The sequence below is a fragment of the Ranitomeya variabilis genome, chromosome 2 (genome assembly GCF_051348905.1).
Source record: "Ranitomeya variabilis isolate aRanVar5 chromosome 2, aRanVar5.hap1, whole genome shotgun sequence".
NCBI classification, from domain to species: domain Eukaryota; kingdom Metazoa; phylum Chordata; class Amphibia; order Anura; family Dendrobatidae; genus Ranitomeya; species Ranitomeya variabilis.
The window spans coordinates 212,279,521-212,298,324 of record NC_135233.1 but is presented as its reverse complement, the minus strand read 5'-3'; the positions used below and the strand labels follow the sequence as shown (position 1 = coordinate 212,298,324).

At 43.9% G+C, this 18,804-nt stretch overlaps 1 protein-coding gene across 2 annotated transcripts in view; it reads left to right on the top strand.

Moving 5' to 3' along the window:
- Window positions 1–18,804, top strand: part of NR5A1 (nuclear receptor subfamily 5 group A member 1) — a 311,739-nt gene that overhangs the window by 169,455 nt on the left and 123,480 nt on the right. For both annotated transcript variants that reach the window (XM_077283563.1, XM_077283562.1), the window contains exon 4: window positions 4,318–4,964. In XM_077283563.1, the coding sequence (XP_077139678.1) occupies window positions 4,318–4,964 (647 nt within the window). The remainder of the gene's footprint in view (window positions 1–4,317; window positions 4,965–18,804) is intronic.

Below are 18,804 nucleotides of genomic sequence, written 5' to 3'. Positions count from 1 at the left end.
GTAGGTCAGTAATGTTGTGGGGTGGCATTTCTTTGGAGGGCCGCACAGCCCTCCATGTGCTTGTCAGAGGTAGCCTGACTGCCATTAGGCACCAAGATGAGATCCTCAGACCCCTTGTGAGACCATATGCTGGTGCGGTTGGCCCTAGGTTCCTCCTAATGCAGGACAATGCCAGATCTCATGTGGCTGGAGTGTGTCAGCAGTTCCTGCAAGATGAAGGCATTGAAGCTATGGACTGGCCCGCCCGTTCCCCAGACCTGAATCCGATTGAACACATCTGGGACATCATGTCTCGCATCATCCACCAACGTCACGTTGCACCACAGACTGTCCAGGAGTTGGCGGATGCTTTAGTCCAGGTCTGGGAGGAGATCCCTCAAGAGACCATCCGCCGCCTCATCAGGAGCATGCCCAGGCGTTGTCGGGAGATCATACAGGCACGTGGAGGCCACACACACTACTGAGCATCATTTCCTTGTCTTGAGGCATTTCCACTAAAGTTGGATCAGCCTGTAAATTCATTTTCCACTTTGATATTGAGCATCATTCCAACTCCAGACCTCCGTGGGATATTAGTTGTGATTTGCGTTGATCATTTTTAGGTTTTATTGTTCTCAACACATTCCACTATGTAATGAATAAAGATTTACAACTGGAATATTTCATTTAGTGATATCTAGGATGTGGGATTATAGTGTTCCCTTTATTTTTATATAAATAAAAATATACATACACACACACACACACACACACATATATATATACACATACACAGCCCATCTAACATATTAATCATGATTTACATAGAAAAAAAATGGACTCCCTCTCCTTTCTGGAGTAATATTTCCGGTTGACTAACATGATGGTTATAAAATGCGCCAAATTAATTAAGAAGCGCAAACTTCAATGAATTTGGCACATCTTACTCCAGCGCTTCCTTCATTAAAGAGTAATTGTCGCTATAATTTCATACATCAATGGTGCGCATGAAAGTCATCAACGTTGTAATACATCTTATCAGAGAAATCTGCTTCATTGTTTTCCTGAATTGATCTTTCACCTCCATTTATAGGTACAAGTCAGTGAAGATAGATTTTCCCATTACCGAGTTCGGAAATGACAGTTAGTGCTTATAATATTCTATGGAGGAGGTAAGGGGAGGGGAAGCTGGAGACATTCTGTGTATTGATGAGTGAGTGTGCTGGGATAAGGTATTATCTGAGCATGCTTCAGTGCTAATGAGTGTCTTCGGAATGCTCTAATATTATGCTCGAGTCCCCGCAGCTGCATGTCTCGTGGCTGCTTGTTTGATAATCCCTACATGTGTTGCGTCTGTCAAACAGAGGCGAGACATGCAGCCGCGGGGACTCGAGCATAATATTAGAACATGTCGAAGACACTCTATTAGCACTCGAGCATGCTCGGATAACACCTTTTCCGATGACGCTCGCTCTTCTCTAATTCTATGCAGCGTTCCATAGAACTTTATGGAGCACCAACTGTCTGTGGTCCCCTAAACTGTTGAATTAAGTCAGGAGACCCACTGGCTTTCTAAGAAATCATGATTCATACAAAAAAATTGCAGCATACCTGAGGTTGATCCAATGTTCAGATCGCACTCAGCCATGCAGGTTAGAGTGTGGGAGAAACATCAGACTGCACTCGGGTTAAGTTTGAGTGCAGTCAAATTTCTGCAGCCTCACAGAATAATCTCAGTTTAACGTGGCTCAGGGTGGTAGCGGTGGGCAAGGCACCCAATTTCTGCACCCCAGCATGTTACATGAAAGTGGAGGCCCTGGCCGGGTGTGTTGATTTGTGTACTGAGGGCGCTACACTTGTGCAGGACCTTGTAACCGATGTTGCTAGTTTGCCAGGACCAAATGTTTCACAGTTCAATGAGAAAGACCATCATTCAAAAATAAACTCTTTACTGAACGGGAACTTGATAAGGATTATATACAAGAGACAGCGGGTACAAAATCTTATGGATGTTCCAGTTAAAATCAGAAGCATTTCCCACACAGTTTCCTTCCTTAATAGTTTACTCCAGGGACCTCTATGTCTGCTTTTTCTCCCCACTTCACCACAACCCAGCTTTAACGCTACAGTCCTTCTACATTTTTTCTTGTAGTCCTGATTAACAAGTCTCCTTTACTTGTTTAGTGGTTCCACATCCTTTTTCTTCCACTACTGGTGCCCTGGATCTCCCATTCAGGACCCTTCACTAGTCTCAGTCTCTCAGTTTTGTTTAGCCCCATTATCTTCCAGTGTTTCTAGCCCAAGATCTTGTGGAGAGGCGTCTCTCCAAGGACCTGTCTCCAGAAGGCCACTCTGTCTCTATTTGTTATTTATGCTTAGGATCTCGCTATCCCTTCTCTTCGGTCTCCTCTCACTTCAGGTCACCCTCGAATGCGTCACTGTTCACTTTGGACTTATGAGTCCTCTCAGCAACTACACAAGGCATTATCTGCCTTCCTAGCAGGAACCAGTCATTTTCTCTTACACTAACCCTTCCCACAATGGGCTAGTCCCAACTATTAACTCTCATCTTCAACTTACCCTATTGTTCTCTACACTCATACTAACGCACTACACTATTCATATTACACCACAACATTATTAACACTTATCACATTACACAATATTTACAAAAAGATGCAGAAGACAAGTCACATAACATTACAACAATAAAATTTGTCTTCTTCAGGTGACAAATGAGGGCTGCATGTCTATACCCTTACATGAGAGACTCTGAACACGCTCTCATTTGCATTATCAGTCCGATTCTCTTAAACAACAGAATCTATAGCTGTTTTCATCGGCCTTGAGGCCGGGATCACATGACCGTAGATTCTCTTATCCAAGACAATCAAGTCAATTGTGTTAATGATCAGAGTTTGATCCGAGTGTCAGCTTAGTGTGGCCCGATTCTCTCAAAGGAGACAACTGTACCACGCTGTTAGGAGAAGATGGAAAACAAAATTATGTGAATCTGCGGAAATCGAAATGGCTCGGATGTCATCCGAGTGCAGTCTGACAATTTCCATACAGCATGCTGTGATTTTTTTACCATGCTGAATCAATATGAGAAAAAAATAACGATCAGCACTGTCCCATTACATATCATTGGTACACAGTGCAATCCGACAAAAAAATTAGATAGAAATCGTCCAATTAATATGGTGATGTGAGCGAGCACTAACAGTGAACACATTACACAATGTCAGGATTCCAAATTTTATACTGCCATGCAAAGTATAGAAATGTAAATAGGATTGGTGATAACTTGTTGATCAGTAGGGGTCCAACTGCTAGGACCCCCACTGATACCGAGAAAGGAATGACCACCTCTGTTCCATTCATTCTCTATGAGACGGCCTGAGATAGTCTAGTTCTGTATTTGGCCTTTTGGGCTTGTTTCCACTTGTGAGAAACACGTCCCTGTCTCGCATGTGGAAACCAAGCTCTGGCGCCGGCACTTTGGAGCGGAGCGTGCAGCTCCATGTGTTGCTATGCGGCCGCACGCTCCGCTCTGGAGTGACGGTGCCAGAGCTTGGTTTCCACATGCGATACACGGACGTGTTTCTCGCAAGTGGAAACAAGCCCTTAATCACAGTCCCATGGAGAATAAATGGAGCGAGTGGTGTGTATGTCCAATCATCGCTCCATTCAGGCAGGGCTCTGTAGAACCCCAATCTTGGAATCGTGGGGGGTCCTAGCAGTTGGCTATGAAAAGGTGATAACTGCTTTGTATAGGAGGGAATCTATCAAGACAAAATGACTGATGAAACCAAGCACAGGCTCTGTTTACCCTGGGCGTGTCGAAGCAGTTTAGTGCACCTTCTCCACCCTTCTATGCCCCCTGTAAAGAGAGCTGGCATTCAAGGCAAAAAGTGGCAGAAATCGATGGAAAAAAATTAAGTAGATGGGAAAGTGCACTTAACTGTCAAGTCCCACTGGCTGTGCTTGGTTTGAACAGTCATTTTGTACTGACACAGTTGGTCATCGAGCAGGGGGAGGCCCAGCACCATTCAGTTCATTGGATTGGCGCTCTTTTTAGGAGAAGGCAGACATGTTTTCCTATTCATGGACAATCATTTTAAAATGAATCGCGAACCCACTACGTTCAAGTGAAGGGCACGGGACCCCAGTTCTTGTGAACAATGAGGGTCCCCAGCAAGCAGACGCTTCTCACCTGTCCGGGGGTAGATATGAGAAAGCCCCTCGTATGGTATAAACGGGGTGAGTGTTCTTGAGTATGTATTTGGCCGGGATTGTCTAATAATGCTGGCATTTTGTGTTCTTACTTTTCTAAAGCTGTTCGTGCTGACCGGATGCGAGGAGGGCGCAACAAGTTTGGGCCCATGTATAAGCGGGACCGTGCCTTAAAGCAGCAGAAAAAAGCCCTGATACGTGCAAATGGTATCAAACTGGAAACTGTGCCGCAGATTATGTCCCCAGCTCAAAGTGACTACACCATCACCAGCAACATCCATACGATTCATCCTGTCTCTAAAAATGTGCCGCCAAACCCAGCTCCAATGGCACCGGTCGAATACGACAGGGGACCTTACAGTGCACCACCATTGGGAATGACTATGCCCAACCACGCTCCTCTGTCCGGCTACCATTATTCCTCGTTCCAGAGCCGCGCTATCAAATCTGAATACCCAGACCACTACACAAATGTGCACGAACCAGCTCCAGTGGGACCCTACGTATATACCGAGCCCTACACCAGCACTTCTCCACCAGATATGCCCGAAGTGATCCTTAAGCTGTTACAACTGGAGCCAGATGAGCCTCAAGTAAAAGCCCGGATATTGTCGTGCCTACAGCAGGAACAGAACAAGAGCCGGCACGAGAAACTCAGCATGTTCGGCTTAATGTGCAAGATGGCCGATCAGACTCTCTTCTCCATTGTAGAATGGGCTCGAAGTTGCATCTACTTTAAGGAGCTGGAGGTAAATGTTATTTTTCTTTCTTTGTTCATGATATTAACTTAATGTAGCTTAATATTTTAAAAGGAGCACCCATATGGAACTGATACACTGTGGATTTTCACAGCGAAAAAAATTTGCCCCCAAATCCCAAATTTTGCAAAAATACAGATGTCTATATATCACGGCTTGGGGACAAATCACAAATTTAGGACTGACCATGAGGTTGTTGGGTTCGGAGTAGGAAACCCATGGGTAGTTCTGAAGTTGTGTTTGGTTTTCAGGTCGCGAAATATTGACGTTTGAAGTGGATTATCCACATGCAATTTCACGGAGAAAAAAAAATCTGCGGCATAGTCACTATGCATGAACCAGGGGCAGACATCTCATTGGTGCAACAGGTGTGGCTGAACAGGGGCCCCAAAAGGTAAGGGGCCCATTTCTAGCTCCAAAGAGATGGAATTTTGCATTATTTATGATGAGATATTGGGCTGCAAATAACCCATATATTCTTTTTGCACAGGGGCCCTTTTCTGTCTGTGTCCACCAGTGGCGGGAATGTATACATGTTCTCGCAGGCACTATATACAGTGGATTTTCTGGCTGGACTTTTCAGATGGAAAAATCCACTATGTATTAAATTAGCAGCATTAAGGATACAATTTTCTGAAATATTAGTAACAGGGTGCAGAGAAAATCCCTAGTGTAAGTTTACTGCCGTCGCGGATTTGGCAATCCTAGCAAGATGCGTAATCTCTGGGGTGCAAAGGGTGAAATGTGTGGAAATCTGGAATTGTGGCTTAAATGCCGCTGAAATCTACAGCAATGCCGCAAAAAAATCAACATGGAAGACATAAGATTTGTCGAGGGTGTAACATTATGGCCAGAGAGGATCCACTCAAAACGCATCCCACTAGAAGACCATCTTCACAAAACCCCAATTCATGGTTTTGGGGAGGATTTTTTTTTTATTTTGACACAGTGAAGAAAAACATGCAACATTTTTTGTTTTGCTGTAAAACATTGCAAAAACCGTTAAGGACAAAAATATAAAAGCATTTTTCATTTTGCACCAAATTCATGAGCCGTGTGTGCCAATACATGATGCAAAGAAACAGCGGCTTCCACAAGACAAAAAAAAGGTTAATTGGGTCCTAAGTTTACAACCCCATATTAGTTGGCTTATTTTGTACCAGAAATGTGCGCCACAATTTTTGCATATTTTTTGGCACATTGGGTCTAATTCATCTTTCTCTTTTTTTAAGTCACTTTTTATTTTTTATTTTGGTAATTGCTGACTTTATTAGCCCCAAATTCTTCAAAATAGCGCACGTGGTTGTTAAATTTTGTGTAAAAAATTTGAAAACGCTCTCTATTTTTGCAACTTTTTTATGCAAAGTCCACACTTTTTACAAAGCAGCTCCAAAATAGCTAGCGTGCATAAAACCACTCCAGCGAGGAACTGGAGCGCAATTTTTTTTCAAGTTATGAAACTTTAAAAAAAAAGTCATAATTGATGAAACAGTCGAAAACTCTGAACTCTGAGGACAATGGTGAACATAAAAGAGAACAAACAGCTAATACATAGTAGACTTTTAAACCCTTAAGACTACCGATTCACATTAAAACGTCTATACATATTACTCCAATTTACCAAGAACATATTCCACACAATGATACAAACAAAAAGGCCTCACAAGTTATTAACCAAGCCACAGAATGTTCAGTTCAAACATAGAAATTTATTAATAATAAATAGAATAAAATATTTTTTCACTTCAAAATACATTTACATAATATCAAGAATGCCTCCAATCCAATAACTGGTTCTATGTGCGGTACAGATATTGAGCAACAGCAGGCTTAAAATACATAAGGTACCTTATTACATAACCTATTACCGGAGCCCAATCATGTATATTTATGCCAACATGAATTGCCTGAGGAACAGACCTGCTATATTAAAGTGCCAATGTGCATATGTAACTGGCTGTCAAAAATAGCCTGTAAGGCTTATATCATGATCAGGGCCGGACTGGCCATAGGGCAGTTCTGGCAAATGCCAGAAGGGCCGGTGGCAGCAGTGGGCCGCTCGAGTGTGCCGCTGTCGGCACACTCCCCACGCTGTCGCGGCACACTCCCGGCCCCGCATTCAACTATACCGGCGTCATAGACGCCGGTACAGTTGAATGCAATGATGGAGGAGAGAGCGTCCGCTGACGCCCCCTCTCCCATCATTCCCCGCTCTGCCTGCCGCTGACACTGCGGGTGCGCGATGACATCATATCATCGCGCACCTGCTGTGTCACCGGGCGGGCAGACTGCGACTGCTGAGACCAGAGCCAGGAGCAGCGCGGGACACGAGGAGAGAGGTGAGTAGTGTGTTTTGTTTTTTTTTTATCAATGAGTGATGATGACTGGATTGTGGAGCTATTGGGGGGGGGGGGGGCTGCCTGCCTGCATTACTTTCTATGGGGGCTGCCTGCCTGCATTACTTTCTATGGGGGCTGCCTGCCTGCATTACTTTCTATGGGGGCTGCCTGCCTGCATTACATTCTATGGGGGCTACCTGCCTGCATTACATTCTATGGGGGCTGCCTGCCTGCATTACATTCTATGGGGGCTGCCTGCCTGCATTACATTCTATGGGGGCTGCCTGCCTGCATTACATTCTATGGGGGCTGCCTGCCTGCATTACTTTCTATGGGGGCTGCCTGCCTGCATTACATTCTATGGGGGCTGCCTGCCTGCATTACACTCTATGGGGGCTGCCTGCCTGCATTACATTCTATGGGGGCTGCCTGCCTGCATTACATTCTATGGGGGGCTGCCTGCCTGCATTACATTCTATGGGGGCTGCCTGCCTGCATTACATTCTATGGGGGCTGCCTGCCTGCATTACATTCTATGGGGGCTGCCTGCCTGCATTACATTCTATGGGGGCTGGCTGCATTCCATTCCATGGGCCTGTGCTGCATTATATTCTATGGGGCTGGCTGCATTCCATTCCATGGGCCTGTGCTGCATTATATTCTATGGGGCTGGCTGCATTACATTGTATGGTGGCTGTGCTGCATTATATTGTATGGGGCTGTGCTGCATTATATTGTATGGGGCTGTGCTGCATTATATTCTATGGGGCTGTGCTGCATTATATTCTATTGGGCTGTGCTGTATTACATTCTATGGGGCTGTGCTGTATTACATTCTATGGGGCTGTGCTGCATTTAATTCTATGGGGCTGGCTGCATTACATTCTATGGGGGCTGTGCTGCATTACATTCTATGGGGACTGTGCTGCATTAAATTCTATGGGGCTGTTCTGTATTACATTCTATGGGGCTGGCTGCATTACATTCTATGGGGGCTGTGCTGTATTACATTCTATGGGGGCTGTGCTGTATTACATTCTATGGGGGCTGTGCTGTATTACATTCTATGGGGGCTGTGCTGTATTACATTCTATGGGGGCTGTGCTGTATTATAGTCTATGGGGGCTGTGCTGTATTATAGTCTATGGGGGCTGTGCTGTATTACATTCTATGGGGACTGAGCTGTAATGCTATGCTGGATACAGCTGTAATTATATGTTATATAGTCGTGTTACACTCCCCTCACTTCTTGTAGCCTACAAGTGTACAAAGATATTATACAGTCACCATGCGACAAGTGGGCCTGTGTGACTTCAAATGCCAGGGCTGAATTTTAGTCCCAGTCCGGCCCTGATCATGATGTACAATTATATTAGTTACTCATAAATATAGCTACAACACCATATGTTACATAGCACCTAAGTCTTAACATGTACAAAAATTACCAGGCATGACCCCAGCTATGGCGTAATCAAAAGATCATAGTAACCTCTGTACTCTCTCACAGAACCAGTGTTAAACCCCTACGCGCGTTTCGATAGTTCTTCTTCCGGGGGCGTATGTTAAGGAGGGAAGATGAGGGTCTATTTAAATGAGTTTCCAGCCAATCATTGATATCCCAATTGCCACATGTGAAAACGAGATAACCGACGTTGTATCCGATGCGTCAATAGATGGTGACGTGAATATTATGTGCCGCGTTGCCTGGCAACCCCTAACAACTCAGTGTACATGGACGCATGCCTTTACATAATGCGCAGCTGTGGAAGGGGAGCGAAGTGACAAGACTGTTTAATACTGCGTTGCCTAGCAACCGAGACGCTCTCAACAGGTATAGCAGTCTCGTGTATTTGGACCCATACCTTTACACAGTGCGCAGCTGCGGAATTAAGGCGAGGTGACGCGACTGTTCTGTGCTGCGTCGCCCAGCAACCGAGACGCTCTAAACAAGTGAGGCAGTCTCGGGCATAGTAAGTACATTCCTAGTTATTTAGTGCCGCATTACCTAGTTATCATACTGCTGCTCCAGGTTGACCCAGCTACCATATATCAATTCGGCGTACTTAAACGCATGCCTTTATATGACGCTCATCCGCGGAAGTGAACCGAAGCGACGCGACTGTTCAATGCCGCGTAACTTAGCAACCGGGACGCTCTCAGCGGGTGAAGTTATCTCATTGTCATTTGGTCTCCCCAAAAAAGCCATATTGTATAGTACACTAAGCATAAAAAGGGGATAACTCTGTACTCACGGCACATTATCTAACAAAACGTACAATATCTCACATACCAAGTGGACAAAGGGAAATATACACTTTCCATACCGGGTAATCTAACAACCATAATACTTCTAAAATCATGAGCTCTCACATGATTGATCAGACACAGACCTTCAAGATGTACAAGGGGCGTCAGTTGTTGTGACACACTGACAATCAGGCGTATGCTGATCCCAAACGAACGAGACCATCGTATAATATATAACTTAATATATGCATAAATCAAACAGCAAATTAATATATACAATTGAATCATCACGTAATGTGAATATCCCAACGTGTAGTGAAGTGTCTTAACTGCGAACAGTGTACACCTGGGACTAAATTATAAGTGAAATTGAAACTCTCTTCCCCAGACACCATGAGAAAGGTGTCAATCAATGTGTGTATATAAAAGGGAGCCGGATTAACGGCGCATGTGCAAACGAAAACACAGCTTAATGAGATCCACGCACCCACGGTAATGGCCACACCCTCACAACAGCCTTAAGGGGTGGAGTGGGGGAATCAAGCCTGTGCCGCAGGTGGGAGGGTCCAGCTATGGTATCGGTGTCATGCGCACTTCCAACTTCCCATGATAAAAGGTGACCAAAAAATAATGAATAATAAATGTCAGTGAGGCACTATTTACAGCACATGTGCCTAATACCAGGAACATGTATTGTAAGTGACATAATAAATAATATCATGTGATCCAAAAAGTGAAGCTTGTTGACGAATATACTAAAGTGCTAAGTGCGGAGTGAATAATGAATGATCCTAATGCATATATACTGACTAACCCCTACTGGGCCATATATTTCATAATGTCCATAATCAAGACTTAAATACTATCACCAAATTCTTGACAGTCCAAGTCCTATAATCGAACAAAGTAGAACTATTGAGAAATATAAAAGTGCTAAGTGCATAAATGAATACAAAGTGACCATAATAGCTATTATTAAACAACCTCTACTAGGCCATATATTCCGCGGTGTCCACTTTGAGGATATGGATGCTGTCACCAGGTTCTTAACGATCCGAGTTCATCCATCAAACTTCATTAAGGTGGAAGTTCATCTTTAGCCAAAATAAAAGACGTATATGTAATGGACATCAAGTGTCTATATTTTCTCAATCATGGACTCATCATAACTCTAAGTAGGTATGCTGGTAATGGAAGACTGGAACTTTATAGATGTTCAATACTATAGACTTATGGAAAAAAGATGAGAAAAAATAAGTTAAAATCAAAAAACAAGATAACCCACAAAAACCCATAAAACTGTATCAGACGTATACCAAAAGAAAGACTCCATTACAAAAATGCCCCAAAACCAAAACTTTCGTTTAAACCCTGAGGAGCCATGGTGCCCAGCCTGTATGTCCACCGACTCTCAACTTGGGCCAAGATTTTACTTATATCGCCACCCCGTATCCCCATGGTAACAGTGTCTATACCTGTCACCACCAAACCCACGGCACTGCAGGCATGATATTTCCTGAAATGTCTTGGCAAGGTTTTTAAACTAGATTCATCTCCCACTGTCTTTGCCTTTTCAATATCTCTGCAGTGCTCTCTTATTCGGATTTTTAATTCACGGGTGGTGAGGCCAATGTAGATTTTGCCACATGGGCAGGTAGAGTGGTAGATGACTCCTCGAGTTGAACAGGTTATACATTTCCTAATGTTGTATTTTTTTGTTCCATCAAAATTTACAAAGGTCTTGGTTTTAATTGTGTTGGAGCAGGCCTTGCAAAGACCACACGGATAGAAACCAGCATTGACAGCATCATTTGATGTCCTAGTTGGATTATAAAAACTGTGAACTGTGAAATTCTTAGATCTCCTTGCAGTGATCTGCGTTTTTTTCGGTAAGACCTTTTTAAGAATCGGGTCAGCGAATAGAACACTCCAATGTTTAGCTATGATTTCATGAAATTGATGCCACTTATTATGATACGTAGTGATCAGTCTGACCTGATCCGAATCTACATTTTTGATGTTGGCAACCTGCCCATTTATCCCATATAGTAATTCAGCCCTAGAGTTCTTATTCGCCCTCACATAACCCCTTCTAATGCTTCTCTTACTGTACCCCCTCTCTTGAAAACGATCAGCAAGATCTCTTGACTGATCCAAAAAGTCTTCCGACTTGGTGCAAATTCTTTTTGCTCTTAAGAACTGCCCTACAGGGATACCTCTAATTGTAGCCTGTGGATGGGACGATGTTGCATGTAGAAACGAGTTTGTGGCCGTGGGTTTCCTATACAGGTTGGTATAAGGTTGCCATTGGTGTCAACACCAACAGTAAGATCCAAAAAATCGACTTCTCTGCCAAATTTAAAAGTAAGTTTGACATTGACATCATTATCGTTCAAGCTGTTAATAAATGTAGCTAGATCCCCAGTGGAGCCATCCCATATGAACCAGATGTCGTCTATATACCTCATCCAGCCAGAAACCTGGCTCGATTGAGGTATCGGTTTACTGACAAAAATCTCCTGCTCCCAGGCTCCGAGAAATAAATTGGCGTACGAGGGGGCACAACTGGCCCCCATCACTGTACCCTGTAACTGCAGGTATGTGCTATTTTTAAAGATAAAGATGTTATGAGTTAGCGCATACTCAAGTAACCGCATTAACAGTTGGACCATATCCCTGTCCATATTGCTGGAATCCAGAAACCAGCGTACTGCCCGGAGGCCATCCCTGTTGCGGATGGAAGTATAAAGCGCTTCAACATCTGCGGTTACCATTACCGCAGTGTCATTCAATTGAATACCATCAATCCTACGAAGTGCTGAGTTAGTGTCTTGTATATAAGATGGTAGTTCACTCACCAAAGGTTTTAGATAGAGGTCAATGATTTTGGTGACCACCTCACATAAACTCCCGTTGCCGGAAATTATTGGTCTGGCCGGCGGGTCCATGGGGTCCTTATGGATCTTAGGGATCAAATATAGAGTCGGGAGCCGTGGATGCATGTCTTTGATGACTTCTAAGAATTTTTTGGGGATAATTCCATTAGCAAAGGCATCCTCCAATATTTGGACTAATTCATTCTGAAAAGAATGCATAGCTGTTGAGAGCGTCTCGGTTGCTAGGCAACGCAGTATTAAACAGTCGCGTCACCTCGCTCCACTTCTGCAGCTGCGCATTATATAAAGGCATGCGTCCATGTACACTGAGTTGTTAGGGGTTGCCAGGCAACACGGCACATAATATTCACATCACCATCTATTGACGCATCGGATACAACGTCGGTTATCTTGTTTTCACATGTGGCAATTGGGATATCAATGATTGGCTGGAAACTCATTTAAATAGACCCTCATCTTCCCTCCTTAACATACGCCCCCGGAAGAAGAACTATCGAAACGCGCGTAGGGGTTTAACACTGGTTCTGTGAGAGAGTACAGAGGTTATTATGATCTTTTGATTACGCCATAGCTGGGGTCATGCCTGGTAATTTTTGTAAACACGGTACATGTTAAGACTTTGGTGCTATGTAACATATGGTGTTGTAGCTATATTTATGAGTAACTAATATAATTGTACATCATGATATAAGCCTTATAGGCTATTTTTGACAGCCAGTTACATATGCACATTGGCACTTTAATATAGCAGGTCTGTTCCTCAGGCAATTCATGTTGGCATAAATATACATGATTGGGCTCCGGTAATAGGTTATGTAATAAGGTACCTTATGTATTTTAAGCCTGCTGTTGCTCAATATCTGTACTGCACATAGAACCAGTTATTGGATTGGAGGCATTCTTGACATTATGTAAATGTATTTTGAAGAGAAAAAATATTTTATTCTATTTATTATTAATAAATTTTTATGTTTGAACTGAACATTCTGTGGCTTGGTTAATAACTTGTGAGGCCTTTTTGTTTGTAAATTAAAACGTCTGTAGCATGCCCCCAGAGTCTGAAAATCTCTGGAGTCTCAGCTACTGAGGGTAGCTGAGAACCTGGAGAACATGATCATGGTTTTTCTGGTCCCTGATTGCTGTTATTCAGTGAATAACGGCAATTATGCAAAAAAAAAAGAAAAAGTGTGTCCGCTATAAAAATCATTTTTCTCTCTTCTAACATGATATAACATGTCAGAGTAGAGAGAAATGATGTCACCAAACCCCCCGCAGTACCTCCGCCATCCCCCAGGTCTTCCTGCTCATACCACGGCTCTCCGCGAGCGCATGTACAGTGTGCCCGCCGAGAACTGCAGGGAATTTTACCATTTGTTTCTGACTTTTGATCTCTGCTATCACAGTGATCAAAAGCCCAGTAATTAGTAAATCATCCCTGTCTCATCCCCTTAGTCAGATTCCATTATTTTTAAGACGACGATGGTATGAGGATTAGTGTTGAGCGCACTCATGTTTGCATCAGGTATTCAGTTATGTACCAAAGTATCACGGGCACTCGAGTGACATGTTCGGGTCCATGGCCCACATTTTTCGCAGAGGTTAGACAGCCAAAAACCACGCAGGGATTGCCTGCCATACACAGGCTATCCCTGCCTTTTTTGGGTGTCTGACAATGAAACATATGACCGTGGGGATTTGAGAACCCGCGATACTCAGTGTATACCCAAGTACCCGATGCAAACTCGAGTAGCAACCACTTGCGCTCAACAGTCAACACTAATGACGACATACTCAGTATTGTGACCTAATGTTATCAAATTCTATGTAGTACATTTGAGTTCAAAATCCTCACTATACCCCTGGATAAAATCCTTGAGGGGTGTAGTTTCCAAAATGGGGTCATTTATGGGGGGTTTCTGCTGTTTAGGCACCTTAAGGCCCCTGCAAATATGACATGTCGCCCGCAATCTATTTCAGCCAATTTGTGTTCCAAAAATTCAATTTCCGCTTCTTCCTTTCCGAGCCCTGCAGTTTGTCCAAACAGAACTTTTTGATTACATGTGGGGTATCGCTGAGCTCGAAAGAAGGTGGGTAACAAATTGTGTGTTCCATTTTTAGGCGTTATGGTTTGAAAAAGTTACAAAATTGGGGCTAAAGCAACATTTTAGAGGCAAGTTTTTTTTTTTTTTTTTCATTTTGCTTTGCATTAATTCCTGTGTATCATGTGAAGAGTTAAATTTTTTTTCCTGAGAACAGTTTTGAAGTATTTGACAGGTGTGGTTTTTAAAATGGTATCACTTTTGGGAAGTTTGCATTATATAGGCCCCTCAAGGTACATTGAAATTTGAATCGGTCCCTAAAGAAACAGGTTTTGTAAATTTGTTGAAAAAAAAATAATTAAAATTTGCTGCTAAATTTTCAACCCTTCCAACATCCTAACAAAATAAAATGACGTCTGAAAAACGATGCAGATGTAAAGTAGACATGTGGGAAATGTTATTTATTCATTATTTCGTACAGCATGGCTAACTGGTTTAAGGATAGAAAGATTGAAAGTTTGAAAATTGTAATTTTCTTTCACAATTATCACCGAAATTGCAATGTTTTCACAAATAAACGCAAGTCATATCAAACAAATGTTACCACTACCATGAAGTACAATATGCCATGAAAAGACAATCTCAGAATCAGTGGGATTGGTTGACACATTCCAGAGTTATTACCACACAGTGACAGTGGTCAGAATTGTAAAATTTGGCTTGGTCAGGAAGGTCAAAATTTGCTCGGTCACTAAGTGGTTAAAACGGTATCCTCTTCCAATGAGCAAAAGCAAGAAATATGGGGGGTGGAGATTTATCACGAAAGGACTTTTCGAAATTGTCTTTGCAAAATGCTGCATTTATTTTTCAAAGTGTGAAGCGACGTTTAAGAAATCAGGAAAATCTTTGGATAAACTATTTCTTTCAAGAGCCATTTCTCCATTTGTTTCCAAGCTATGTGAGCGGAATAAGAGTACACCAATATGATGTGCGACAACATTTGCAGACACAGTGACAAATTCACTCTGTGACTTGTTTTTTGGAATCCACAACTGGTCTTGGTTTCAAAAACTGCATGTGAAACAACAGTCTTGCGCTACGTTCACACTAGGCGTTTTAACTGCATTTTTTTTTCTGCAGCAAAATCTGAACTCTTGGCAGGAAAGAAGCTGCGGAAAAACCTGCGTTTTTGGTGCATTCTTTGCTGCGGTTTTGTCATGCTGCATTTGTCTCTTGTGCATGCTGATAAATTTTAGTTAAAAATATTCTATTTCATCAGGTTTTGACACAAAAAAGGCAGCAACACCTGATACGTGCATTTTTGATTCAGATTTTTATTTTTTTTTAACCATTACTTTCAATGGGTGACAAATAACAGACAGTGACATGTTCTATTGGGCAAAAAGCACAAACTACAGATGACAAAAAAAACACGAGATGTCTGAAATCTCATAGACTTTGCTGATACTGTAAAACGCAACTGAAAATTTGCATTAAAAAATGAAAAAAAAAGTAAAGTTGCAAAAACGCCTAGTGTGAACATAGCCTTAGACCAAATACAGAAGTGGTGATGTGTTTCTATTAGACTTTTCCTCTGATTGTTCCACCCCTGGTTTTGGCTACAAAATACTGACCAAATACTGATCGTGTGCACGTAGCTTAAGGGTATGTTCACACGCTGCGGTTTTTGCTGCGGATCCGCAGCGGATTTGGCACTGCGGATCCGCAGCTTTTTTCCATGTAGGTTACAGTACAATGTAACCCAATGGAAAACAAAACCCGCTGTGCCGACGATCCTTTTTTCCCCAGGCAAATCCGCAGCGGTTTTGCCTGCAGAAAAAAGAAGTACCTGTCAATTCTTTCTGCGGATTCTGCTGCGGGTTTCCAGCAGCCCCAATAGGAAACTGCAGTTGGAAACCCGCAGTGGAATCCGCAGAAGAAAAAGGATCAAAAACCGCAGCTAAAAATCAGTGCGGATTTTAGCTGCGGTTTTTCAAAACAGGACCTGAAAAAAAAAGGACGAAAAAAAAGGATCGTGTGAACGTAGCCTTAGGGTATGTGCACACGATGCAGATTTAGTGCAGAATTGGTGCAGAACTGCAGCAGATTTTTCTGCTGCAGAAACGCTGCAGAACTGCACTGTGATTTACAGTACAATGTAAATCAATGGGAAAAAAAAAAGCTGTGCACATGGTGCAGAAAAATCTGCGCAGAAACGCTGCAGATTTCAAAGAAGTGCACGTCGCTTCTTTTGTGCAGTTCTGCAGCGTTTCTGCTGCAGATTTTTCTGCACCATGTGCACAGCTTTTTTTTTTCCCCATTGATTTACATTGTACTGCACAGAAACTGCATAGAAACTGCACAGAAACTGCGCAGAAACTGCATAGAATCTGCGCAGAAACTGCATAGAATCTGCATAGAATCTGCATAGAAACTGCATAGAAACTGCACAGAAACTGCATAGAATCTGCGCAGAAACTGCATAGAAACTGCACAGAAACTGCATCAAATCTGCAGATGCAGATTTAGTGCAGAAAATTCTGCACCACATTTCCTACGTGTGCACATAGCCTTAAAGCATGCCTTTTCCCTGCCATATATTATGCAACTCCATCCACAGTCCTTGGTTGCCCACAACATTCTCAATTATTAGGGTATGTCTCCACGGTCCGTTTCGCTGGTGGGATCGCCGCAGCGGCGAAGCCGCTCGGCGCTAAGTCCCGCCCCCTTAAGGCTACGTTCACACGATCCTTTTTTCCGTCCTTTTTTTTTCAGGTCCTGTTTTGAAAAACCGCAGCTAAAATCCGCACTGATTTTTAGCTGCGGTTTTTGATCCTTTTTCTTCTGCGGATTCCACTGCGGGTTTCCAACTGCAGTTTCCTATTGGGGCTGCTGGAAACCCGCAGCAGAATCCGCAGAAAGAATTGACAGGTACTTCTTTTTTCTGCAGGCAAAACCGCTGCGGATTTGCCTGGGGAAAAAAGGATCGTCGGCACAGCGGGTTTTGTTTTCCATTGGGTTACATTGTACTGTAACCTACATGGAAAAAAGCTGCGGATCCGCAGTGCCAAATCCGCTGCGGATCCGCAGCAAAAACCGCAGCATGTGAACATACCCTTATGGGACGCGATGGTGCCGGATGTGTACAGTACACATCCGGGATCATCGCACCCCTCGCCATAGGGCCCTGTGTTAGGCCGGTTTCACACGTCAGTGATTCCGGTACGTGAGGTGACAGTTTCCTCACGTACCGGAGACACTGACACACGTAGACCCATAAAAATCAATGCATCTGTTCAGATGTCATTGATTTTTTGCGGACCGTGTCTCCGTGTGCCAAACACGGAGACATGTCAGTGTTCGTGGGAGCGCACGTTTTACATGGACCCAATAGAGTCAATGGGTCCGTGTAAAACACGGACCTCACACGGACATTCTCCGTCTGGGGTCCGTGTGCGTGCAGGAGACAGCGCTACAGTAAGCGCTGTCCCCCCCACATGGTGCTGAAGCCGGTATTCATATCTTCCCTGCAGCAGCGTTTGCTGTAGAGAAAATATGAAGAATAGTGTTAAAAATAAATATCCATGTGTCCGCCGCCCCCCCACCCCCTGTGCGCCCCCCCGCTGGTCAGAAAATACTTACCCGCTCCCTCGCTCCTTCCTGGTCTGGCCGCGCCTCCTACTGTATGCGGTCACGTGGGGCCGATCATTTACAATCATGAATAGTCGGCTCCGCCCCTATGGGAGGTGGAGCCACATATTCATGACTGTAAATGATCGGCCCCACGTGACCGCATGCAGGAGAAGCCGCGGCCAGAGCAGGAAGCAGCGAGGGAGGCGGGTAAGTATTTTCTGACCAGCGGGGGGGGGCGCACAGGGGGTGGGGGCGCACAGGGGGTGGGGGGGCGGCGGACACATGGATCTTTATTTTTAACACTATTCTTCATATTTTCTCTGCAGCAAACGCTGCTGCAGGGAAGATATGAATCGCAGCTTCAGCACCATGCAGAGTGGGTACCACACGCTCCGTGTGGTACCCACTCGCCATACGGGCGGCACACGTGTGCCGCACGTATGGCCTCCGTGAGTTCCCAGGCACACGGACACGGATAACTCCGGTACCGATTTATTCCGGTACCGGAATTATCTGGACGTGTGGGACAGCCCTTATGCCTTGCAGGGACGCTGCGTCCCCGCAAGGTGTACGGACATGCTGCGTTCTGAAAAGACGCGCAGCATGTCCGGAGTCGCAGGGCCGCCGCGTGCGGGTTTCCACGCATAGTGGAGACGGGATTTCATAAAATCCCCTC